Source organism: Sus scrofa, chromosome 8, assembly GCF_054392235.1.
Source record: "Sus scrofa isolate SSC_HxYL_T2T_F1_AM1 chromosome 8, Sscrofa_HxYL_maternal_Yorkshire_Landrace_v2.0, whole genome shotgun sequence".
Classification (NCBI taxonomy): domain Eukaryota; kingdom Metazoa; phylum Chordata; class Mammalia; order Artiodactyla; family Suidae; genus Sus; species Sus scrofa.
The window spans coordinates 137,856,998-137,880,398 of NC_139390.1; the positions used below are offsets into that span (position 1 = coordinate 137,856,998).

The window sequence follows — 23,401 nt, forward strand, 5'->3', positions numbered from 1 at the left end:
TTATTTCTTTTCTTAGCTCAATGAGTCACTTGTTCTTAACCAGAAAGTATCACACGAGGTCATGTCTAAATAATTATGTTCAATTTGATTAATCAAAGTGTAATTAAGCATTATTTATAATTCCTTCCAACTACAGAAATAATTTTAGGAATTATCCCACAATTCAGAATATTCTTATGTGTACCTGCAAAGAAAAGTAATGAGAGGTCCTGACTAGGTAGAAACCAAGTTCCTAATTGCACATTTGTTCAAAACAGTGAAATCGAATTTGGAGGCATTAATTAGACCTCTGACTATTTTTAATATTTTAAATATTTTAAACGTTTTGGAATAGTGAAAGATGACCTTAATGCTAGGGACATTACCTAAACATTCACTAAAAATTTTTTACTTGAAAACAATTTTCATTTTGAAATAAAAATATTGTTTAATAAGAGAAAGTTTTAGCACCTTAAATTTTTCTATTACTTAAGGCTCCCATATATAGAGTTGCCCTTGTTGAAATACTGTAAAAGCACTTAAATATTCTTAGTGGTCACAATTTTTAATGGTGAGTTGTTTGCAATACAGACATGACTCTAATTCCAACCAAGGTGATGAAGTTATTTCCTCAGAAATCAGTCTTTAAGCCTATCTCTGTGTAATTGAGATATTTAAGAAGTTGGAGTTCCTAGTCTAGAATAATTATTCAATTTAGCTTTGAATTTTGTGACTCATATTGCCCATGACCACAAAGGCATTAGTAATACGGCTTAAATACTAGGTGGGCATCGAGATTCTAGATCACACTGCTCTTTGAATTTGTTGCCCAAGGACCATTTGAAGCAAAGGTAATTGAAAAGACAGTGTAATTTAGACTGAATTGATTGTATTAGGTAAAAATGTTGTTTTTGGATAATTTAATGATTTCTAATAGGTCCACCTATCAAAGGAAGAAAAAAATTCAAGGGTTTGAATCTAGAAGGGAAAAAAATGCAAAGGCATGCAAAGGAGAAACACAAAAAAGAAGGGGGAGGGAGGGAGATAAGCTGCCTAAATTTAGGCAAAGTAAAACAGCACAAAGACAAATCAGAGCTGAGTCTCAAATACATATGTATAAAAGAGTTGGAAATATAAATAACTTGCTTCAGGTGCTGAGGACAAGTCTTAATAGGAATATGATGAAATTTTTTTTCTTCCAAAATTCAATTCCAGAGTACAGCGACTTGGTTTGAAACTAAGGTAAGTTAATTTGAATTAAATGTGATTTAAGGACCATTAAAAAAGGTTTGCATTCAGAATCGGCAGGCCAGTCAAGACCACATTGATTTGTTTTATTGAATTTATTCATATTGTGTTTATTCTCTACCAATCCATGATGCCTTTCAAGATTTTTTCCGTATCATTTCCTTTTTGAGAAACCTTAATTGTCAGTAACAGCATCCAGACCATATGAAGACCTGGTAAATCTCTTGGGGGTAGGCGCTCACGACGGATTTATTCATATACTACATACTAACTCTCATTTAAGCCAGTGGCGGTACATCTTTTATTCTAAGTTGCTATGACCTTGGTGTCTGAAGATTTGAGAGTAGAGATCACAAATTCAAATAACCTCAGGGACCAAACAGTACAGGTTGAACTGTGAGATTACAAGGAAGAATAGTAAGCGGATGCAATGTTATGAGACAAAAAATGCATGTCCTGTCTAAAGGCAGTTTTTAAAGCACTGTTGTAGGCTTACAAAACCTGGCTCTAGAGGCAGGATTCAGGCTGACCACAATTTTAACACCAGCAACTAAAAAGTCTATTTATAATGGGATAGGGGAAAAAAAAAAAAAATGATCTCTTAACCCTTCAATTCCAGACTGCTCCTTCAGAATGAAATTTCTCACCCTGGCTGGCCTTGGGATCGCTGCCACTGCCCTGCCATCCCCGTGAGTACTCCTCCTCAGCTTTCCACTCCCTTTCCAGTCTGGAGACACAGTGTTTCCGGGCTAGAAAGCATTTCCTCTACCTTTTCATTCCAGGAGAGTTGCAGAACCAGGAATTTACCATTCTTCTTCAGAAGAGTTTTCCCACACAAATCCCAGCCCCCTGTGCCATTTGCAGGCTGCATGACCTTGAGGAAGAAACTAACCCACGGCTTCCCAGCCTGTAAAAGGAGTTCTAAGAACTACCTCAGAGTTATGCCAGGATGATAAAAATGCATCTAATGGAACATAGGAAGCGCTCGAGCAAACTTCGCAATATAGAGAAAGTATTCCATAGTCACGTAGGTCTTAATTAAGCAGTTCCAACTGAGTTTCATTTACAATTCCCTTCCCCAAAATGCCTCATGTTGACTACAGCCAGGCTTCCTCATCTATGCAATGGGCTCTACGCCTCCCATGTGTGTTTACTATAGTCTGAAATGTTAGGGTACCTAGCCAGCAGGAACCCCCATCCCCTGTACATTCTGCAACAAAGGAGACCTCAAAGAAGGGAGGGAGCTTTCAAAATTTGTATTTGGGGACACACAAAATTTAAATTTACACTTCCATACTCTCTCCACTTTGCACTACATTGAGAACACTGTTGATTCAAAGATAAAGAGGCATGCAATGTGATTAATCTTAAGAAATGTAAAGAAAAACATTCTTTGGAAATAAGTTTAAAAGTAAAAAGTACAAATTCTAAATCACTGGACAAAATTAATACAACTTTCCCCTATTAGACTCAACTGCTTTCTAGTTCAGAGGGAAAGCTGTATCAGGGATGAGCATAACGCTCAATATCGGCTTGTCAACCATTCTCATGAGAGTAAAATGTCTTGGAGATGAGTAAATTATTGTCACATGTTGCTTTACCTTGTTGCTGTTATTTTTTACAAGCTCGAACAATCTGGAGGACATTCCAGTGGTCAGGTAAACTTCTGGTTGTATTTTCAAATGACGTGGTCATCATTTTTAAAGTTTTCAAGTGTTTGGAATAACTGATATCATGTTTCTCGTTACAGAGATTTAACTTCCACCCACCACAAGGACCACTATTTTTTCCTCAGATCCCATTTCCCCCACCTCCACAACTGCCTCTGGTAAGCACGGGTTGGGGGGAATCTCAACTTGCAAAGAGTACTTATTAGTTGGATGATGGTCATAGCATTTTCCGAATTTGGACACAGAAATATGAGGCTTTGCGAGGCCACCAGGCACCAGCTGTTCACACTCCCCTCCTGCATAGCTGTGGTGGAGTGTGACAAGCAGCTATAGCAAACTCCCTTCCAAAGCTTCAGGGACTTCTTTCACTCTCTCTCTATGCTTGCTATCAAAAAGGGGTTTACACTAAATTATGTCAACTATAATGAGCTTAATTATTCTTCACATAGGGAATAACCTTTTTCTAGAATACCTGTTCTCCTTTTTCTAAATCACCTTGCTGCTTTCTTTTCTCTAAAATGTTTTTTCCCCCCAGCTTTCTGTAACTTTTCTCAGGTCAAACAAAATAATTATTTTGCTCTTCTTGTTGTACTCTTTCCAATCTCTCCTAATATCTGGATTCTTATAAATCTTTAAAATAAAGGCCAGAACAATGCTAAATACATAATAGAGTTGCCTTTATTAGTACAGACAGAATTCATTTGGTTAATATTCACTGAGTATCGACTATGTAATGGGATCTATTGTGACTGCTGGAAATCCAAAGAGTATGAATACATTTAGGAATCTGATGAGGAAGAGAGATTCACAAAGGAAAAAACGATGCGATTTGATAAGTGCTTCTAGAGGCAAATACAAAACCAGCTGACTCAGGCTATGTGTCAAAGACTTCATTCACAGAGGAAGGGTGTCCCAGCCAGGTAGTGCGGGGGGAGCACTCCAGGCGGAGGGAACAACAAGGGCTGAGAAGGACAGGGCAATCCAGGGAAAGAATGACCAGGGCAATCAGGCTGCAACACAGGTTGGGACATGTTAAATAAACAGTATTTAGGCAGTGGTGTTTTGGAAGGTTCATAGACATTTTAAAATATCCTCTTGGAGTTCCCATCGTGGCGCAGTGGTTAACAAATCCAACTAGGAACCATGAGATTGAGGGTTCGATCCCTGCCCTTGCTCAGTGGGTCAAGGTTCCGGCGTTGCCGTGAGCTGTGGTGTAGGTCGCAGACCCGGCTCGGATCCCATGTTGCTGTGGCTCTGGCGTAGGCTGGCAGCTGCAGCTCCGATTCAACCCCTAGCCCGGGAACCTCCATATGCGCAGGAGTGGCCCAAGAAATGGCAAAAAGACAAAAAAAATAAAATAAAATAAAATATCCTCTTGTTTAACTTCTTGTCTATCACCTAAATATTTTAAAAACATTAACACAATTTTGCATTATTTCTATTATCTAAATGTAACAAACACTTTCCCTTTGCTTATATTTAGTTTTGAACTACTTATTTCTCAACCTTAAGTAGGCTTTTGGAAATTGCCACCAAAGTTACAGTCCTCAGTGGAACAGTCTTTCTCTTTAATGTTTTCACATGGACTAACTGACCCTTAGACACTAAATTTCTATGCTCTTGCATTTATAATTACTTCCTAACATTTTGGTTGAGTCAGGGCTAGGTGGTGCCCTTTTTTTTTTTTTCCGGCTGAAATCCAGTAAGACTTGTTTTACATTAATGCAAAATCCTGGAGCCTTGGTTTATAATTAGAATTTAAGAATCACTATTAACATCTTTATGTTTCAAATTATGTAAATCTATGCGGCAATTTAAAAAATCACTAGTATTTGAAACAGAAGCTCTCTCTTCCTTCCACCAGATGGCAGAATGGTACTAAAAATCAGGCAAAAGAATGAGCTACTACAGAGAAACTGAAGGATTTGCAAGAACTATCAACACACATGAGATTGTTGCACTTAACGACTGACTAAGCAAAATAAGAAAAATACATCTTAGAAAAAAATTATTTGAAATCCACTGGAATCTCATCTCCACCAACTAGAAAGTGGAGTCCCTGAGAACACATAATAGCTCAATAAATACTGGATGGATGGGTGAATGGATGGCTGAGGGCATGAATAAATGAGAAAAAAGCTTATTATTCACAGTTCACTTTTTTCCCCTTTTTTGCAGATTACAATTCCTATTCCTTTTCCAATTCCCAATAATCCAAATCAGGTAATTACAAAGTTTCCTGTAAGAAAGTATTTAAATGAATACAAGACAAAACTTGAAAATTCTTTAGATTTGGAAAGGAATTTGATACCAAAAGTAATTATTATCTCATTATTACCAAAAATAATGAGAACCATTATTTTGTCTTATTTGAATCACTTAAGGTACAAATGTCGCATATCCTTGAAAACTGAACTACCTAAAACCTGAAACTTTCCTTGATTGTGTGGAGGGAACCCAGGAGATCAGTAGGAAAAAACATTTGAAGTCAAATAATCAGGAGATGCAAGCTCTGTCACTGAATAGAAGCTTACATTAACTCCTTGGAGTAGAAGCTTCCATTAACTCCCTTATACCTAACTTTCTTCACATTAACTTGGAGTAGAAGCTTACATTAAATCCTTTATACCTAACTTTCTTTTAGAATGTAAAAAAGTAAAAATGAATGATTTATAAAGTCCATTTCACCTCTAAAATTTTATGCTTACATTTACCATTAGTGAGGGGGAAACGCATTCTTATCGAAATGGAATCTGTCCCAGAAGCCTATGAACTATATTTAAGGTTATGGTCATGGTATCAAAGGATGATTTAAATTTTATTTTGACAAGATTTTACTGAATGAGGGAAAATAACATAGGAAGAGATAAATAAACCAAAAAATAAATTATAATGTAGCATATTAACTTCAAGTTTTTAATGATACTTCTATTACAATTATAGGATGTGATATTATTAAAGTTTTTTCCTAAAGAAGTGATACCCGGAGTTCCCATCGTGCGGCAGTGGTTAACGAATCCGACTAGGAACCATGAGGTTTTGGGTTCGATCCCTGGCCTTGCTCAGTGGGTTAAGGATCCGGTGTTGCCATGAGCTGTGGTGTAGGTCACAGACTAGGCTTGGATCTGGCATTGCTGTGGCTGTGGTATAGGCCGGCAGCTACAGCTGTGACTGGACCCCTAGCTGGGAACCTCCATATGCCTCGGGTGCGTCTCCCTAAAAAGACAAAAGACAAAAAAAATAAAATAAAATAAAAAGAAGTGATGTCCAAATACAGTCTTTTTTCCAATCCTGTATGTGTAAGTTTAAAGATCTTTCCAAAAAGCTCCTGTGTTTGGAGTCCACGAAAGAAAAATGCAGATTACATGTTTCCAGTGATAGTAGGTTTGAAGAGGGGATGGGTACCAAGGGGTAGGTATTAGTGAATGTCAATCTTACTGACCTAATTTTATAAATGCTGAAAATTCTAAAAAGCATGCTTTTTATTAATCAAACTGATATAAAATGTATAAAATAGAAAAGATAGATAAAATACTGAATTACAGCTCTTTGATTATTTGATTGTGTTTCCTTTATTCCAGGTGCCGACACTTAATGATCTTATAGCGGTAAATACATCTGCCTTGTTAATCTATGAAGCTTATAAAAATATTACATTCAATACCCTATTACAAGATGAGCTAGTTCATCGTAAAAATGACCATCTCTATTAGTCCAATTCATTTAGAAATAAAATAAAGCAAGTCGGGAAATAGGAAAAGGCATCCGAAGAGAACAAATGCTATCTTGGGGCAATGTCCTTGCCTAAGACCAGTGAGAGCTTTAGCTTACCTATTCTTGCACATATGCTGGGATGGACTCTGCTCGAAAAATAGAGGGATCCATCTTTTTGACAGTGGTCAATATTCTGAACAAGCTGCCCGCCTCTAAAAATAGGACCACATGGAAGCTACAAAGCAATACTTTTCCAGTGAAACTGCTTATGCAAGCAAACCCTCGAAACAAAATCATAGCTGTCCTAAAATTTTGGTTCAAGTATCATTCAAATAGGGAATTCGCAAAATTTATGAAAGACAGCACTTGGGTGGAAGCGTACACAGCGAGTTTCTTAACCATTCACATCAATTTTTTTTTATATTTCAGGCATGGTGAGTACCATTACAGGCAGTTACAAGAAAATATTCCTGTGTATTAAGGGAATTTAAATCTAGATATTTCATATTCATTTTAAAGTCATGCAAATAAAATACTAAGCAGTAAAGTGGAATTGCTTTTTCAATAAAAACAAAGGTTTTCATATTGAAAATATTTTAGCTAATGTATGTACTAAGTTAAAAATAAGCTGGCATTCCCGTCATGGCGCAGCGGAAACAAAACCCGACTAGGAACTGTGAGACTGCGGGTTCAATCCCTGGCCTCGCTCAGTGGGTTAAGGATCTGGCGTTGCCATGAGCTGTGGTGTAGGTCACAGACGCAGCTCGGATCTGGCGTTGCTGTGGCTGTGGCGTAGGCTGGCAGCAACAGCTCCGATTGGACCCCTGGCCTGGGAACCTCCATATGCCGCGGGTGCGGCCCTAAAAAGGACAAAAAAGACACACACACACAGAAAAACTAAGCTAAAGAGTAAACCCACTGATGTCACTATCATTGATTTTTTTCTTCCTTCATAGTTAATCATTTCTGTTTTGAACCAACTTGGGGTAAGTCCATATTAATTTTTCAGCTATTATAAACTATAAATCTACTTAATGGACTGAAGATAATATCTTATTAATATTTTTATTTTTAGGGCTTCTTTGGGATAAGACTTTTTTCTATGATTATATTGATAAAAGTGATATTTAATCTCAGAAAAGGTAAGAATAATCCTTCTGAACCATAAAAGCATATGCCAGAATGGAACCCAGTTGATCTACCCAAATTAAAGCTCATGAGGTATAAACTTAATTTCCTCTAAGATTTGTATATCAGAATTTCTGCAGGTTTAAAAATGAATTCTTTTCACAATGCCCATAGTATTTGACAAAACTTCAGTTCCCATAAGTAACTGTATTAGGTTAAAAAATCTCCTTAAGACAGAAGCATGAGCTCTTTTGATGGCGAGGCTACAAACCCTGAGATTTCTACTTTGATTCTCATCCAAGTTTGCTTTCATTTAAAATATATGAGAGAGACACACAAACCAAAAAGGTAAATTCCTTTTTTCAATACCTGAAGTAATGGCAATTAAAGTTACATACAGTATGCATTTATTTTTAACCTACCTGAGAGAAGCTGATGAATCAAAATGTTCTCAATCTTAATTTTGAGAAAGAAATTGGATTTCACCCAAGTTTCCCTTCTAACAAGTATCATTGCCCCAAAGTGCTTATTTAGTGTTTGTCACTTTACATGCTCCTATCAGGCCATTAAAGGTGAAATGGGAGAAGTGAAGCTCTATGCTGCAGAGAAGACAGTTGATGGTTCAATTTATCAGTATTCAGCTGTAACAGAACCACATTATTTTCTATCTCTTAACACACATGACTGTACCAACACTAACCCAACAACATTAAATAACCATTAAGATGGGAGACATGGGTGGAGGCAAAGAAAAAATTATGGCAAAAATACCTTCATATAGTAACTATAATCTGTATTGTTTATTTTGGCAGAAATAATTCTCTTACTACTATGTCAAAAGTTATATACGGTTAGTAAAATCTCCAAATATCTTTTAAGTATTATTATGTATTTTTAGTGCTTTTACCCTAAGAGTTTAATAGCCTGATCGTGCCCATACTAAGTTAATAATGATTAAAGCAGGTATAAACAAAAACAAATTAATTACAAGTGCTTTCTTCAAAGGATATATTTTAAAATCACTTTATTAAAACTTCACAATTTTCTTTTTTTTTTTTTTTGTCTTTTTGCCATTTCTTCGGCCGCTCCCACGGCATGTGGAGGTTCCCAGGCTAGGGGTCGAATCGGAGCTGTAGCCACCAGCCTACGCCAGAGCCACAGCAACGCGAGTTCCGAGCCGCGTCTGCAACCTACACCACAGCTCACGGCAACGCCGGATCGTTAACCAACTGAGCAAGGGCAGGGATCAAACCCGCAACCTCATGGTTCCTAGTTGGATTCCTTAACCACTGCGCCACGATGGGAACTCCCACAAATATTTTAAAAAACAATAGCAACCATGATAAGACCTTATACTGTAACACAGAGTAGCATTTAGCCTCTAAAAGCAGTTATAAATTTTAGATGCCCTCTTTAGCTACATTTAGCCATTTGCTTCTATTTAAGTTTGAAATGCTTTCAAATCTCAAAAACACCTGCTGGCAAGACAAACACTAATTGCAGCCACTCATTCTTAGGTTAAGATCTATCTTATCAATAAACTATCTCTGGGCCAAAATTAGGCAAACAAATTCAGCAATGCTAGCCAAATCAGATGTGGCCCTTAAAAGTCAAGTCATAAGCCATAAATGTCTTACTATGGATAAGACTGCTTAAGTAATATATATCCTTCCAAACCACAAACTTAAAGTAACAAATCATAAAAGCTTCATAACCTTTGTAGGGAATATGACAGATAGAGAATTGGTTCTGGAACTAGGAAGACCAAGCTTCAAATCCAAGCTCTGTTACTTACTGAGTAAGCCTTGGGGCAACCTTCCTAAATATCATTTTCATCTGTGAAATGGAAATCATACCACCTAACTTCACAGGACTGTTGTGAGGCTTAAGTCACATAACACAGACAGTCGAAAAATGGTTGCTATCATTATTTATCTTACTAAATGTCTCTTAAAAAAATAAAAATGTTCCTTATATCTAAAATATAAGAAAAGTAAACATGAAGGCAATATCACCAAGTGATGTGGCAACAGGTGTTCCTCCAGAAATGTCTTAAACTAAAATTTTAACCTGGTTTTTCTCTATTATAGATGGTGCTGGTACTTACAGTTAGAAGATTATCCACTTCTACCCATCTCTAGTGTGTAGCAGTTTGATCATTTTGCATACTTTGTAAATGTTCCAATGAAAACTACAAAATGCCACAAAAAAAATCTATTATCTATAGATCATGTGCTTTAGTCATTCTTTAAATAAAACTTTAATATAACCTAATATCTTTAGTCATGTCAGTGTAGATGTGTCAAAACTATTAAAACATGAGTAAATGCGCAATTGCTTAAACTTTCTCAAAAGCTTTTGTAAGCAGTTTCAATTTTAGAGAACTGTACTCAGTGTTAGGAAGAAGCAGTCTTCCTCCCAAACAGTAAAAGTAGACTCAGACTCTTCCATGCTGGGTCAAGGTCACCTTACCCCTCACCCACTGAGCCGATCATCCTTGTCAAGCACAAATCCCTTATTTTATGCCCAAAGGCCAGGATCTGTGTGGATTTCAGAAAATTAATAAACCTTATAGCTCTTCCACAGGGGTGTGAGGCAGTATCCTAAAATCAAACATTATAACCTTTTTCAGCAAAACTTATAGCCACACTGATGGGGAAAAAAGCCTCCTGTCAGTTCAGTTCAAGTTTACTACCAAAGGAGTTTTGAAACCAAATCAAAAAAAAAAAAAAAGCTTTTGATTGATCTACCTTAGCCCTAGTTCTGTCCTCTAGCTACAGAATAAGCCTAATACCTTTTTCACGTATGTGAAAAGAAAGCAACCATGTCTTTATCCCTTAAACCTCCTTTCCTTCAGAGGCCCCATGTGTGGTCCAACTGGAATGAAGACGGAATTATAACAGTCCCTACCTCAGGCGTTAGTGTCATGGGACTGTCCCAATAGATGTCTTGGCCAGAATGTGACACACATGTCCCCTGAGAAGAGGCCGTGTTATTTTCCTCCCTCTTCCCTGCTTCCAAGAACGCCTTTCCTCTCCTCTGGGAATTACAATGTTAACAGTGAGTCTCTCAAAAACCCATGTCAGCCCTTAACAATCCCTTCCTAACAAACGACACGTTAACTCTCAAGGACTGTCTCTGTCTGATTTCAGTTCCTTTCTGACCATTCTATTTTTAATTCATTTATGGCACATATGGTTACAGTACAGTGAAATGCATATACCAATTTAAATTACTGATTTCCCGGACGTATTTTTTTAACTCAGAATTTTTGGAAATGAGAACAGGTGCTCTTGATCATTGAGCTTGATCTTTATTGACTAGAAGAGTGACCGAAATTTCCTCCTAAAACTGACTCTAAAGTCAAGAATAAATAAGGCTTCTATTTTTGAAATCAGCTTCAACAAGATCATATAAAGCAAAATGTGAGCAAATAATTTAAAGATAAATGGTGGTTGGTGTGCCTCCAAAAGAAGCTTGATGTGACAGGAACCTCCTTCAGGACTCAAAGATCAATGGGGGAAAAAAAAACGTGACAAATAAGAACTAGATGGAAAGCAGAAGTTATGGCTGAACAAAAATTTATCTTTATTCAGATTCTGATTCTGCAAAGAGCATCTGTTCTTCAAATTTGATTTAAGCCATGCTTAAATAAAATACATACAAAATATGATGGTTTATAGCTCTTCTGGCTGGAAAGCAGAAAATTATGTGTTCTATTTCATCATATTTACTAATTTTATTCTGATGCAAAACCTTCCAAATGCAAATCAGTTTGAAAGTGATTAAAATAATTTCCAAGGGACCTACTTATATATGAGTTCTGTGATACTGCCTTCTTTTCAGTACGTGCTCTCTTGCTGGCCTTTGATTTACATGGAGATTTGCGAACTATAACTCTTGGCAGTCAGTTTCAGGGTTCTCACTCCAGTGTGCATCTCGTTTCTCAGCCACAAGTTTGATGAATTGAGAGTGACTAGCATAAAGCTTGAGTTTATCATTGATATCCACCCATTTCACTTTTCCAGCATCATCTCCAGCTTCTAGGGTAAGGTTCTCCATTATCTCACCTGGTTACCAAAGAAAAAAAGTCATCAAGAAGAAGTAATTTGTTTTCTTACTAAAAAATAACCTTAAATTATCATTATATTAGGTGGCCAAGTGAATTAAAACCTAGGCTATTCAAATTTCCCAAAGGCTCAAATTTTAACCAAGTGCCTAAATTCTAAGTAGAGGTACCAGTAAGAAAGCTTTTCTCTTTAAAAAGTAAAAGTACTGAGGGGGAGGGAGTGGGAGGGATCGGGAGCTTGGGCTTATCAGACACAACCTAGAATAGATTTATAAGGAGATCCTGCTGAATAGCATTGAGAACTATTTCTAGATACTCATGTCGCAACAGAAGAAAGGGTGGGGGAAAAAACTGTAACTGCAATGTATACATCTAAGGATGACCTGACCCCCTTGCTGTACAGTGGGAAAATAATAAAAAAAAAAAAAAAAAAAAAAGTAAAAGTAGGAGTTCCCATTGTGGCTCAGTAGGTTAAGAACCCAAAATAGTGTTTGTGAGGATGCGGGTTTGATCCCTGACCTCATTCAATGGGTTAAGGATCCGGCATTGCCTACAAGCTGCAGCATAGGTCACTGATGCAGTTTAGATCTGGCACTGCTGTGGCTGTGGCTGTGGTGTAGGCCAGCAGCTGCAGCTCCAATTCGACCCCTAGCCTGGAAGCTTTTTACAGGTGTGGCTAAAAAAAGATAAATAAATAAATATTATCCTTAGAAAAAAAGAGTTCACATTAAATAAACACGAGAACTCACATCAAAATTCCAGAGGAATTAGAGATTTAAATGTTAAAAAAATGAAAGAAAACAATTACTGATGACTTACTTTATAGTCATACAGTTAATGGACTTTTCCAGGTATGACACTAAACCAGAAGCCATAAAATAAAATATTTATAGCTATATTTATAAATACATATAAATATATTTATTCAAATATTTCTAATTATCAAAATTAAAAATAAGTGCTTTCAACCACTGTTGGCAATGTAACTGGTATATTTCTGTAAGACAATTTGGCAACATTTATCAAGAGCTTTTAAAAAGCAAATGCTCTTTGATGAGCATTCATTCAACAAATATCAGAGTGACTCATGCATCAGACTCTGTACTAGGTACTGAGGATACAATTCTACTTCAAAGGATTTATCCTAAGGAAATAAAAAGACAAGCTTACTGAAGTATTCAAGGCAACATTATTCATAACCAAAATGAAAAAAAATGGACATAACCAAACTTTCTGCCTAAAGGGCATAGATTAAATAAACGATAAGACAGCTAAAGAACAGACTCCCATATGGTCATTCAAAGTGAAGCACTTCGGCATACACAGGTTCCCAGGCTAGGGGTCCAGTTGGAGCTACAGCTGCTGGCCTATGCCACAGCCACAGCAATGCAGGATCCGAGCCACATCTGCAACCAACACCACAGCTCACGGCAATGCCGGATCGAACCCACAACCTCATGGTCCCTAGTCGGATTCATTTCCACTGTGCCACGAAGGGAACTGTCAAAAGTGAAGCACTTTTATAAATACTGATGTAGAAATATGTCCATAATATACTTTTATGTGAAAATTCAAGAAACAGAATGTACAGTGTGAGCCTATTTTTTATTTTAAAAACAGCTATACAAAGTCTGGAAGAAGACCAATCAATATAACAGTGGTCATCTTTGGGAAATGAAATAACTAGTCCTTTAAATTTTTTCAGCTTTATGTCACTGATTTTCTCAATAACTCACTATAACACATATATCCTTTATCTTTATAATGGTAGCCTTTATAATAATTAAATAATAAAGCTGATTGTTAGAAGAATCAATTGAATACTTTAGCACACAGGATTCTGAATCCCAAGGCTAAAACAAGAGCTCTTTGTATATCCTCATAGTAACGGAAGAGACAATCAAGCAACCAAATCAGACTCAGATATAGCAGAGAACTGGAATTATCAGACCGTAATTTTTTTTTTTTTTTTTTTTTGGTCTTTTTGCCATTTCTTGGGCCGCTCCTGCGGCATATGGAGGTTCCCAGGCTAGGGGTTGATCGGAGCTGCAGCCGCCAGCCTACGCCAGAGCCACAACAAAGCAGGATCCGAGCCGCGTCTGCAACCTACACCACAGCTCACGGCAACGCTGGATCCTTAACCCACTGAGCAAGGGCAGGGACCAAACCCGCAACCTCATGGTTCCTAGTCGGATTCGTCAACCACTGCGCCACGATGGGAACTCCCGTAATTTTTTTTTAAGTTAAGAGAGAGAATGAAAGGGTGAAAACAGGAGTTCCCATTGTGGCTCAGTGGTTAACGAATCCGACTAGGAACCTTGAGGTTGTGGGTTCGATGGCTGGCCTCACTCAGTGGGTTAAGGATCCAGCATTGCTGTGGCTATGGTGTAGGTCGCAGATGTGGCTCGGATCCTGCATAGCTGTGGCTGTGGCGTAGGCCAGCAGCTGTAGCTCCGATTGGACCCCTAGCCTGGGAACCTCTATATGCTGTGGGTGTGGCCCTGGAAAAGACAAAAAATTTTAAAAAAAAAGAAAGAAAGGGTGAAAACTAAGTTGAACAACTCAGACACTATGTAACCAACTTCTAGAGGCTCACTGTTTTGTAATTCCAAATATAAATACCTAACAAATTCATCAGTACTTAAGTTGTAAAGGTCTGCTTCTAAATTATATTTGCATATTTCTCCTTTTGAATATTTCTTCTACATCCTCAATACAAGAATGAATTCTAGGAGTTCCCGTTGTGGCGCAGTGGTTAACGAATCTGACTAGGAACCATGAGGTTGCGGGTTCGATTCCTGGCCTTGCTCAGTGGGTTAAGGATCCGGCGTTACCATGAGCTGTGGTGTAGGTCACAGACTCGGCTCAGATCCTGCGTTGCTGTGGCAGTGGTGTAGGCCAGCGGCTACAGCTCCGATTAGACCCCTAGCCTGGGAACCTCCATATGCCACAGGAGCGGCCCTAGAAAAGGCAAAAGAAAAAAAAGAAAAAAAAGAAAGAAAGAATGAATGAATTCTAACACTGTGGTTAGAGTTGTTGTATAGAAGTAATGGAATCAGTGCTTGGCATTTCCCCAAGTTCAGCAAGAATGTAAAAGTGACAGATCTTCTAGTTCGTTCCAGCCCATGTTATAAGGAAAAAACAGAGTCCAACAGAACAAGTGGGAGTTCCTGTCGTGGCTCAGTGGTTAAGAAACCGGACTAGTATCCATGAGGATTTGGATTCAATCCCTGGCTGTGCTCAGTGGGCTAAGGTTCCAGTGATGCTGTGAGCTGTGGTGTAGGTGGAGACGAGGCTCGGATCCCCCGTTGCTGTGGCTGTGGCCAGCAGCTGCAGCTCCAATAGAACCCCTAGCCTGGGAACTTCCATATGCCGCAGGTGTGGCCCTAAAAAGAAACAAAAACAAAACAAACAAACAAAAACAAACTGATTTTCGAAAGGTTACACAACTCAGAAAGGAGCCATGAGTGGAACATTCAGTTCTCTGATATGGTACCCTCATTTAAAATGTCATCCAATTTAGCAATAAAATATGTTTCTAGAGAAGCCAGCCACTCAATGTATAAGCTGGAGATTATAATTAATTTTTAAGATAGCAGATTTCTCCTCCTTTTTATAACAGTTTTGATTACCATCCACCTCCTAAAATGTTTAAATCAATGGACCAGAAAAAGCATTCATTTTAAACTTTTTCAGTATTTCATATTTTTTGGTAGTGTTTTATATTTTAAAAATGCATGCTAATCATCAAATTATTTTAAACACTAAAACAAATAAAAATCCCATTTCCTTTATCATAGCCATACTTCCTACCTAAATCTTCAGTTGCTTTTGTTTTATACAAATTGACTCATACTATACAAACAATTTAACGACTTTAGGGCACACAATTTTAGTCTATAAATATAACCTCGGAGTTCCCACTGTGGCACAACAGAAACAAATCCGACTAGTATCCATGAGGATGTGGGTTTGATTCCTGGCCTCACTCAATGGGTTGGATATGTGGCATTGCTGTGGCTGTGGAGGAGGCTGGGAGCTACAGCTCCAATTCGACCTGAAGCCTGGGAACTTCCATATTGAAGGTAGGGGCCTTAAAAGCTATATATATATATATGCCTCAATTTTACATGCTACCCATGGATTAAACGAAATCAGTTACAGGCTATACTTTTAGAGCTTTCTTCTATATATTCCTTTAATATCAACAATCTGGTTTCATACAAATATAATCCTATAATCAGTAACTGATTGACTTAAAATGCTAAAATAGTCCAGATTTAATTGTGCCCTAGTAGGCTGCTTGATTTAAACTGACCCTCTAATTCAGGTAACTTAATCAACCTAAGTAAAATTACCTGTTTCATCGTGGTAGTTCACGGCCTCCGTCTCCATCCATGCGTTATCAGTGTTTCGAGGATCATCAACATATCCCTTATAGATCTATTTTTAAAAGAAGGTAGACAAAAAAAATTATAGGGTGAAGTAGGAATGGGTAGAGCAGAGCATGATACCTTCATTAGCGTCAGAAATATCCTGCTGGGAGTTCCCGTTGTGGCTCAGTGGTTAACGAATCCGACTAGGAACCATGAGGTTTCGGGTTCGATCCTTGGCCTTGCTCAATAGGTTAAGGATCCAGCATTGCCATGAGCTGTGGCTCGGATCCCGCATTGCTGTGGCTCTGGCGCAGGCCGGCTGCTATAGCTCCGATTAGACCCCTAGCCTGAGAACCTCCATATGCCGTGCATGCAGCCCCAGAAAAGACCAAAAACTAAAAAAGAAATATCCTGCTACAAAATGTGCACATTTAATTATCATAACTATATACTTAAAAATGGTTAAGATGGAAAATTATACGTTATATGTTTTTTTACCACACACAAAAAGAAATATAAATATTATAGAACCTTTACAGGAGCATTCCATATGCTTGTTTTAAATTTCCCAGGAAACAGTATTCTCAAAAACATTTAGGGGCAGCTTTAAAATTCACAAAACCCTCAACACCCGAGACTCTAATTTCAGAATTTGAGAGCAGTCATACTTTGGCCATATAACTTCTTCCAAAACTTTATAATTTAAGAATTTTTCCATTTTAATAATTTCTGTGATTATAGTTTTAGATACACAAAGAGAGATTCTTCTAGTTAAACAAGGATCCATAAGTAAGGTTAGTAAAGACTAATATTTAAGCTGTTAATACATGAAAAGATTTGGATCTAGCCATCTAACACAAATGTTACCCCAAACCTAGACAACACAGATAAATAACTAAGAAATCCTAATTATAGAAAGAACACAAAGCAATTTGAAAAAAACCAACAAAAAAGAAAAACCTATCCTTGTCATTATTAGTGTACCACACTTTATAAAGTGATTTTATTTTAATCAAAAAGGGTATGTAGACAAAACAGACATGAGATTTAAATGGTTATAAGCCATAAAAACTCTAAATAACGCAAAAACAAAAAACAAACCAAAAAAAGGAGTTCCCGTCGTGGCGCAGTGGTTAACGAATCCGACTAGGAACCATGAGGTCGCAGGTTCGGTCCCTGCCCTTGCTCAGTGGGTTAACGATCCGGCGTTGCCGTGAGCTGTGGTATAGGTTGCAGACGCAGCTCGGATCCCGCGTTGCTGTGGCTCTGGCGTAGGCCGGTGGCTACAGCTCCGATTCGACCCCTAGCCTGGGAACCTCCATATGCCATGGGAGCGGCCCAAAGAAATAGCAAAAAGACCAAAAAAAAAAAAAAAAAAAAAAAAAAAACTCTGAATAACATAATTTAAAATATAAAGGTCCTTTCGAAAAAGCTAAATTCATGCAAAGAAAGATTTTCTGTTAAATGGAAGAGCTCAGCATCAGAGTAGCTCACACTTAGTCAAAAGGAAAACTAAGAGTTTCATTAATCCCCAGGACTAAATCCTTCCTAGGAACCACCATTTCTTACCACTAGATGTTCCTGGCTGAAGAGTTTGTGCAACTGTTTCTCTAATTCTCTCTTCTCAGCACTGGACTTCTGTAATGAGTTGAGAGCTTCCTCAACAAATTCTCTTTTCAACGTGGCACTAATTTTCTCTCCTGGATCCACCATCCCCTAAGCGTCATTTTTTTGGTTAAAAAAAAAGTAATAAACTTTAGTTCAATCAATAAATATTTACTGAATGATGCAGTGGACACATATTGTTCTGACCACAACCTCCTGTGATAAGTCATTTGTTTCTAGTGGCAATAGCCCAGCAGGATATCTCACATATTCAACCACAGTAATTGGTCTAAGGTTAGCATCTGGTGAACTAAGCCAATCAGACTCCTTTCCTGGTAGTTTCCAAACTCAAGCTATGGAGGCGAGAAAGAATACAGCAAGCTGATATTTTCCCCACTGATCATTCAATTTCAGCCACACTCCCTCCTCAATGTTCCCAGGATGAGCAGGCAGCCTTAAGGCCTTGAACCTGCTATTCCTTCTGTCCAAGATGCTCTCCCCAGATAGCCACGTGGTCCACTTGTTCACCCCTTCAGGTCTTCACTGAAATGCCAGCTTCTCGGATCTCCTCTCATCACCCTATCTAAAACTGCAAGCTCGCACACACTTCTCCCCTGCTTTAGTTTTTTCTTAATACTTAGCACCTTCTAACATAGACTAACTTATTCATCTTGTATTATCTGCCTCCCTCACTAGTGTATAAGCACCAAGCAGGCAACCATGCTTATGTTGCTCTTGCTGTATCCTTAAAGTCCAAAATATTAACCAACAAAAGGCAGATGCTCAAAATATATTGAGTAGATGGATGATGCTCAAAATGATATTATGACAACAGTTCCCTAATATTATGTCTAATAATTCAAATGACAATAAAAATATTCAAGGATGATATCATTGTTGCATTCTTCACTTGGTGTGAGTGAAATGTGACAATTTGGCTCATAATAATTAGCCTAAGCTTTTATCACAGACAGCTGCAATCTTTATTTACATTCCATTTTACCTTACAAAGAAAAAAAGCATTCTTGCAGATAGCACTATGTGTCAGCAGTCTTCTTGTCATCAAACTATCTCCATTTCACAATGTGGCAGAAAATAGAAAACCTTCTACTGAACGCACACACATTTTAAAAGCCACTTGAAATATACTACTGACATGAACTCAGAGTATACTCTTCCTGACAATATTATGGAAACTTAAAAAACTACAAGGAACAATAAGTAATAATAAAAAATATCTTTTTTTACTATGTCTAAAATTATCAGAATTCAGCAAAAAATACTAAAAATCTTAGCCTTGGACTTGGAGTAGAGGTTAGGTTCCAAGATGAGACCCAACATTAATGAATATCTACTATACCAGGTGCTTTATTGATACGCTATCTCTAATAATCCTATGAAACAGACATGGTTATTTTTAAAAACAAAGGCCTGAATTCCGTATCACTTGGCTCAAAGTGGAAAGGCCAAAATACAAGCCTAGGTCTAACGCCGAAGTCCACATTCTTTCCCAAGGGTTTTAGAATTGGACTCGGATTCTAACAGTTCTGTTGATTACCCTACATCTGTCACGGATAATGACACACCACTGCAGTGAAAAAATGACGGAAGAATCACTGACTGAAGCAGGGAGGACTGGAGACTAGGTGGAGTAGAGAAGATTCACGTACAATACCCTTGTAGTAAACAAAGAAACTAAAAAGAACTTAACAAATATTTATTTGATTTAATTTTAGTGCTTACCCCTGGGATTGCCCATTCTCCACAGTCTTTTCTTTTTATTGCAACAAACTGTAAGATGTTTTTCCCAGAAACGGGGTGGGCGATTTTATTTCCACTTCTGTCCCTTTTCCACCTACAAACAGGATTGTAAGAGTATAACTCATTTAGAACAAAGACCAATGTTCTATCTCAAGCTTAAGACAAAGTTATAATGATGTACGTTTCTTTATAACAGGATATATATAAATTTGTCTTGAATCAGCTAGTTGTAGCAAAACACTTTTAAAAATATTCTTTATTTAGCACTGTTACAAACCAAGACAAAAGTCTACTTTCATAAAGAATATTATAGTCTCCATAATAAAAAAATCCAAGGTATAGTTTTCACTATTTAAAGCAAAATTTATCAAAAAATTTAAAGAACAGAATTTAAAGTATCATTAAGGTTTTGTTTTTTTTTTTTTTTGATCCAAGGATCCTTTTAAAGAATTATAAACAGTGAAAAAGATCTGCAATATTCACTTTTAAATAGTTCACCCTATGTTTTCAGAAAAGCAGATTATATGACACAGGTTCAGTTGGTCCCAAAAGACCTGCTCCTCAATCTTCATCCCCTCTTTTTATAAAAGAAATCTTACTCTGTCCTTTAACCTTGTATTTCAAATTCAACTGCACGTTTTTTCAAAGCATCAAGGCAATGTTAATTTCTGAATGTGCTTCTTCTAGCCACAGCCTCCTTCCCAGAGATACTGATAAATCTCCCCTCCTACACCCACCACATCCATCTCCTCCAGATCAATTTTAAGAAAAGTTATGGGAGTTCCATCGTGGCTCAGTGGTTAACGAATCCGACTAGGAACCATGAGGTTGAGGGTTCGATTCCTGGCCTTGCTGAGTGAGCTGTGGTGTAGTTTGCAGATGCGGCTCGGATCCCGCGTTGTTGTGGCTGTGGTGTAGGCCATTGGCTGCAGCTCCGATTCGACCGCTAGCCTAGGAACCTCCATATGCCGCAGGAGAGGCCCTCAAAAGGCAAAAAGACAAAAGAAAAGAAAAGAAAAGTTATGGAGTTCCCACTGTGGCTCAGCAGGTTAAGAATCCAGCTAGTATCCATGAGGATGTCAGTTCCATCCCCGACTTCACTCAGTGGGCTAAAGATCCTTTGTTGCCACAAGCTGAGGTACAGGGTGCAGAAGCAACTCAGATCTGGTGTTGCTGTGGCTGTGGTGCAGGCCAGTAGCTGCAGTTCCATTCAAACTCTAGCCTGGGAATTTTCCATATGCTGCAGGTGCAGCTCTAAAAAGAAAAAGAGAAAAAAATATAACAGGTGGGATTACAGGAACAGAACAACACCTGTGATGCCTCTTCCCAATGATTTCATAGACCACAGGCCAAGAACAAGCCTCATGTGAAATTAAAAAAAAAAAAATTAAATTTAAAAAAGGAATAGTTCTCATAGTCCCATAGGCAAAGATAAAGATTTCAAACTTTGTATATAAACCAAAAAAGAAAAGCCTATAATCTAATCATCATTGTGCATGAGACTAAAGAAAATATACTAGTTTAGATATGAGTGTGCAAATTTCTTTATATTGTGGCTGCATCCTGTATCTAATCCATAATTCCCCCCAAAAGGGCTCATGGTCTAGCAGTGGAGCTAGACATGTAACTGAATAATCCACAAGAGTGACAGTTTGATGAGTACAGTAAGTAGAAATGAAAGAATAATTAGTATAAGAAGACAACATCTGTTTTTGAGGATGCCAGAGAGAGGAAACAAAGAGACAAAATAATGTACTCAAGAAACTATAAGGAGTTCCTACTGTGGTGCAACTGTGGTGTGGAGGCTGGGATTCATGTTCGATTCCCAGTCCAGCCCAGTGGGTTAAGGATCTGGTATTGCTGCAACTGCAGCTCAGATCTGATCCTTGGCCAAGGAACTCCAAGTGCCATGAAGCAGAGAAAGAAAGGAAGGAAGGAAGGAAGGAAGGAAGGAAGGAAGGAAGGAAGGGAGGGAGGGAGGGAGGGAGGGAGGGAGGGAAAGGAAAGGAAAGGAAAGGAAAGGAAAGGAAAGGAAAGAAAGAAACTGAAAGTACACATGGGGTGTGGCAACATAGGCATCTGTGAGGGCAAGATGGGTGATGAGGCTGGAGAAGCAGGCAAAGAATTCATCACATTCATCTGCTTTGAGCCAGAGAATATTCACAGCAGAGCAAAGCCATAAGCAATTTGGATTTTAGAAAGTTCACTTTGATAAAAGTTTGGAAGTTGGTTTGGAGGGAAGCAAGACAGGATGCAAGAAAACCAGCTAGAAGATTCTTACCATGATCCAGGCACAAGATGATGAGGACAGAACTGAGGCAGAGACAGAATGAACAGAGGACAAATTTTACCTTTACTTTCCCTTTTTTGGCCCCACCCATGGCATGGAGAAGTTCCCAGGCCAGGGAACAGAGCCACAGCAGTGATGACATTGGATCCTTAACCCACTGAGCCACGAGGGAACTCCACCTTTACTTTTTAAAAGTCACTTACATTGCACTTATTATGGACCCGATACTGTAGTATTTTAATGTATTTACCCACATAAGCCTGAAAGCCACCCTACACAGTAGTTGTATTACTGTCTTTATTTAACAGGTGTGGAAAATGGGGCACAATGAAGATAACTTGTCCAAGCTTCCAGTGTAAAAATGTTGTGTAAACCAAGATTTGAACTCAGGCAATCTGGTTCCAGAATCTGTGCTCTTAATCACTATACTATTTTACTTAAATCAAACAAATGAAAAACTAATTAAGAGGTGAAGTAAGCCAGCAAACAATGGTTCTGTTCACTCGCAAACATTTACTAGCACCTAGTAAATCTCACATGCCAGGAGGTGGGAAAGCAAAGACTAACACAGAGCCCTAGCTGTTGAGCCCAGCAGAGAGCCAGTCATGGCTAGAGCACTGGGAAGACAAACAGAATAAAGAGAGATGCTGCTGGCTAAGAAGACAGGACCAGACAGATGCTGAAGCTTGCGCATCATGCTTACACCCTCAGATTTCATCCTTAAGGGACTCATTTAAAATTTTTAAGCAGAGTAGTTTCCTGTTATGTTTATATTAGTACCAAAGACATTATCACATTGAAAACAAAATTTTTTGATACGACATAATGTATCATTTTAATTAATGAACCACATAAACATTTATCAAACCTATGATATTCCTATGTGCTATTAATATTCCCACTTCCCATGGTCCATACCTTCCTGTTTTTAACCAAAACTGGAAAGAAAATTATACTGGCATTAACTTTCGACGTGAATCTATTCACAATAATATGTCGGCACTTCCCATCTCATTTTGACTTGAAAAAACCTAAAGGAACTTCAGGTAACTTCCCACTATACATGGGAAATCTCTAGGAGAGGTAGCTGGGAATCTAAAAATTCAACACTTTCCCTGGAGATTCTGAACAAGAAAGCTTGTGAAATTCTGGGAGAAAAGGGGATAGAATTTTTGCTCTAAGCGTGCCTGTGTGATTCTTATGATTACTCAGTGAAAGAATGGTATAAAAGAGAAAGTACAATATTGGGAGCCAAATACCCCTCTTTCAAATTTCAGATCTACAAGATATAGGCCAGGTCAACCTCGGTAAGGCTCCACTTTCAGATGGACAGAATAGATACATTAATACCTACTTTGAGGAGTCTTTGTGAGAAACAAATGTAAAAACCAATTAATAGCAACTAGCAGAGCGTCTAAAGCAACACTTTTAACAATTCATTTAATCTAAAGCAGTATTTTCAACAAATGTAAAAACTAATTAATAGCGGTTAGCAGAGTGTCTAAAGCAATACTTTTAACAATTCATTTAATCTAAAGCAATATTTTTAACAAATGTAAAA

The 23,401-nt window shown here is 37.9% G+C and overlaps 2 protein-coding genes across 17 annotated transcripts in view; one reads left to right on the forward strand and one right to left on the reverse strand.

The window, feature by feature from the left end:
* NUDT9 (nudix hydrolase 9) overlaps positions 1 to 23,401 on the reverse strand; it is an 89,624-nt gene that overhangs the window by 49,529 nt on the left and 16,694 nt on the right. For 5 of the 16 annotated variants that reach the window (XM_003357086.4, XM_003357087.5, XM_084973496.1 and 2 more), the window contains 4 exons: positions 19,533 to 19,644; positions 17,754 to 17,900; positions 16,167 to 16,251; positions 11,304 to 11,809 (listed from right to left, as the gene is read on the reverse strand). In XM_003357086.4, coding sequence (XP_003357134.1) covers positions 11,631 to 11,809; positions 16,167 to 16,251; positions 17,754 to 17,900; positions 19,533 to 19,644 — 523 coding nt within the window. In that variant the 3' untranslated portion in view covers positions 11,304 to 11,630. The other 11 variants (XR_014813417.1, XR_014813416.1, XR_014813413.1 and 8 more) reach the window with 11 other exon arrangements.
* SCPPPQ1 (secretory calcium-binding phosphoprotein proline-glutamine rich 1) lies at positions 1,544 to 9,963 on the forward strand. Its single transcript, XM_084971139.1, has 10 exons — positions 1,544 to 1,623; positions 1,847 to 1,916; positions 2,853 to 2,885; positions 2,978 to 3,055; positions 5,076 to 5,120; positions 6,479 to 6,505; positions 7,568 to 7,597; positions 7,687 to 7,753; positions 8,552 to 8,589; positions 9,830 to 9,963. The coding sequence occupies exons 1-10, from the start codon at positions 1,544 to 1,546 to the stop codon at positions 9,878 to 9,880; spliced, it is 519 nt and encodes a 172-aa protein (XP_084827265.1). The 3' UTR covers positions 9,881 to 9,963.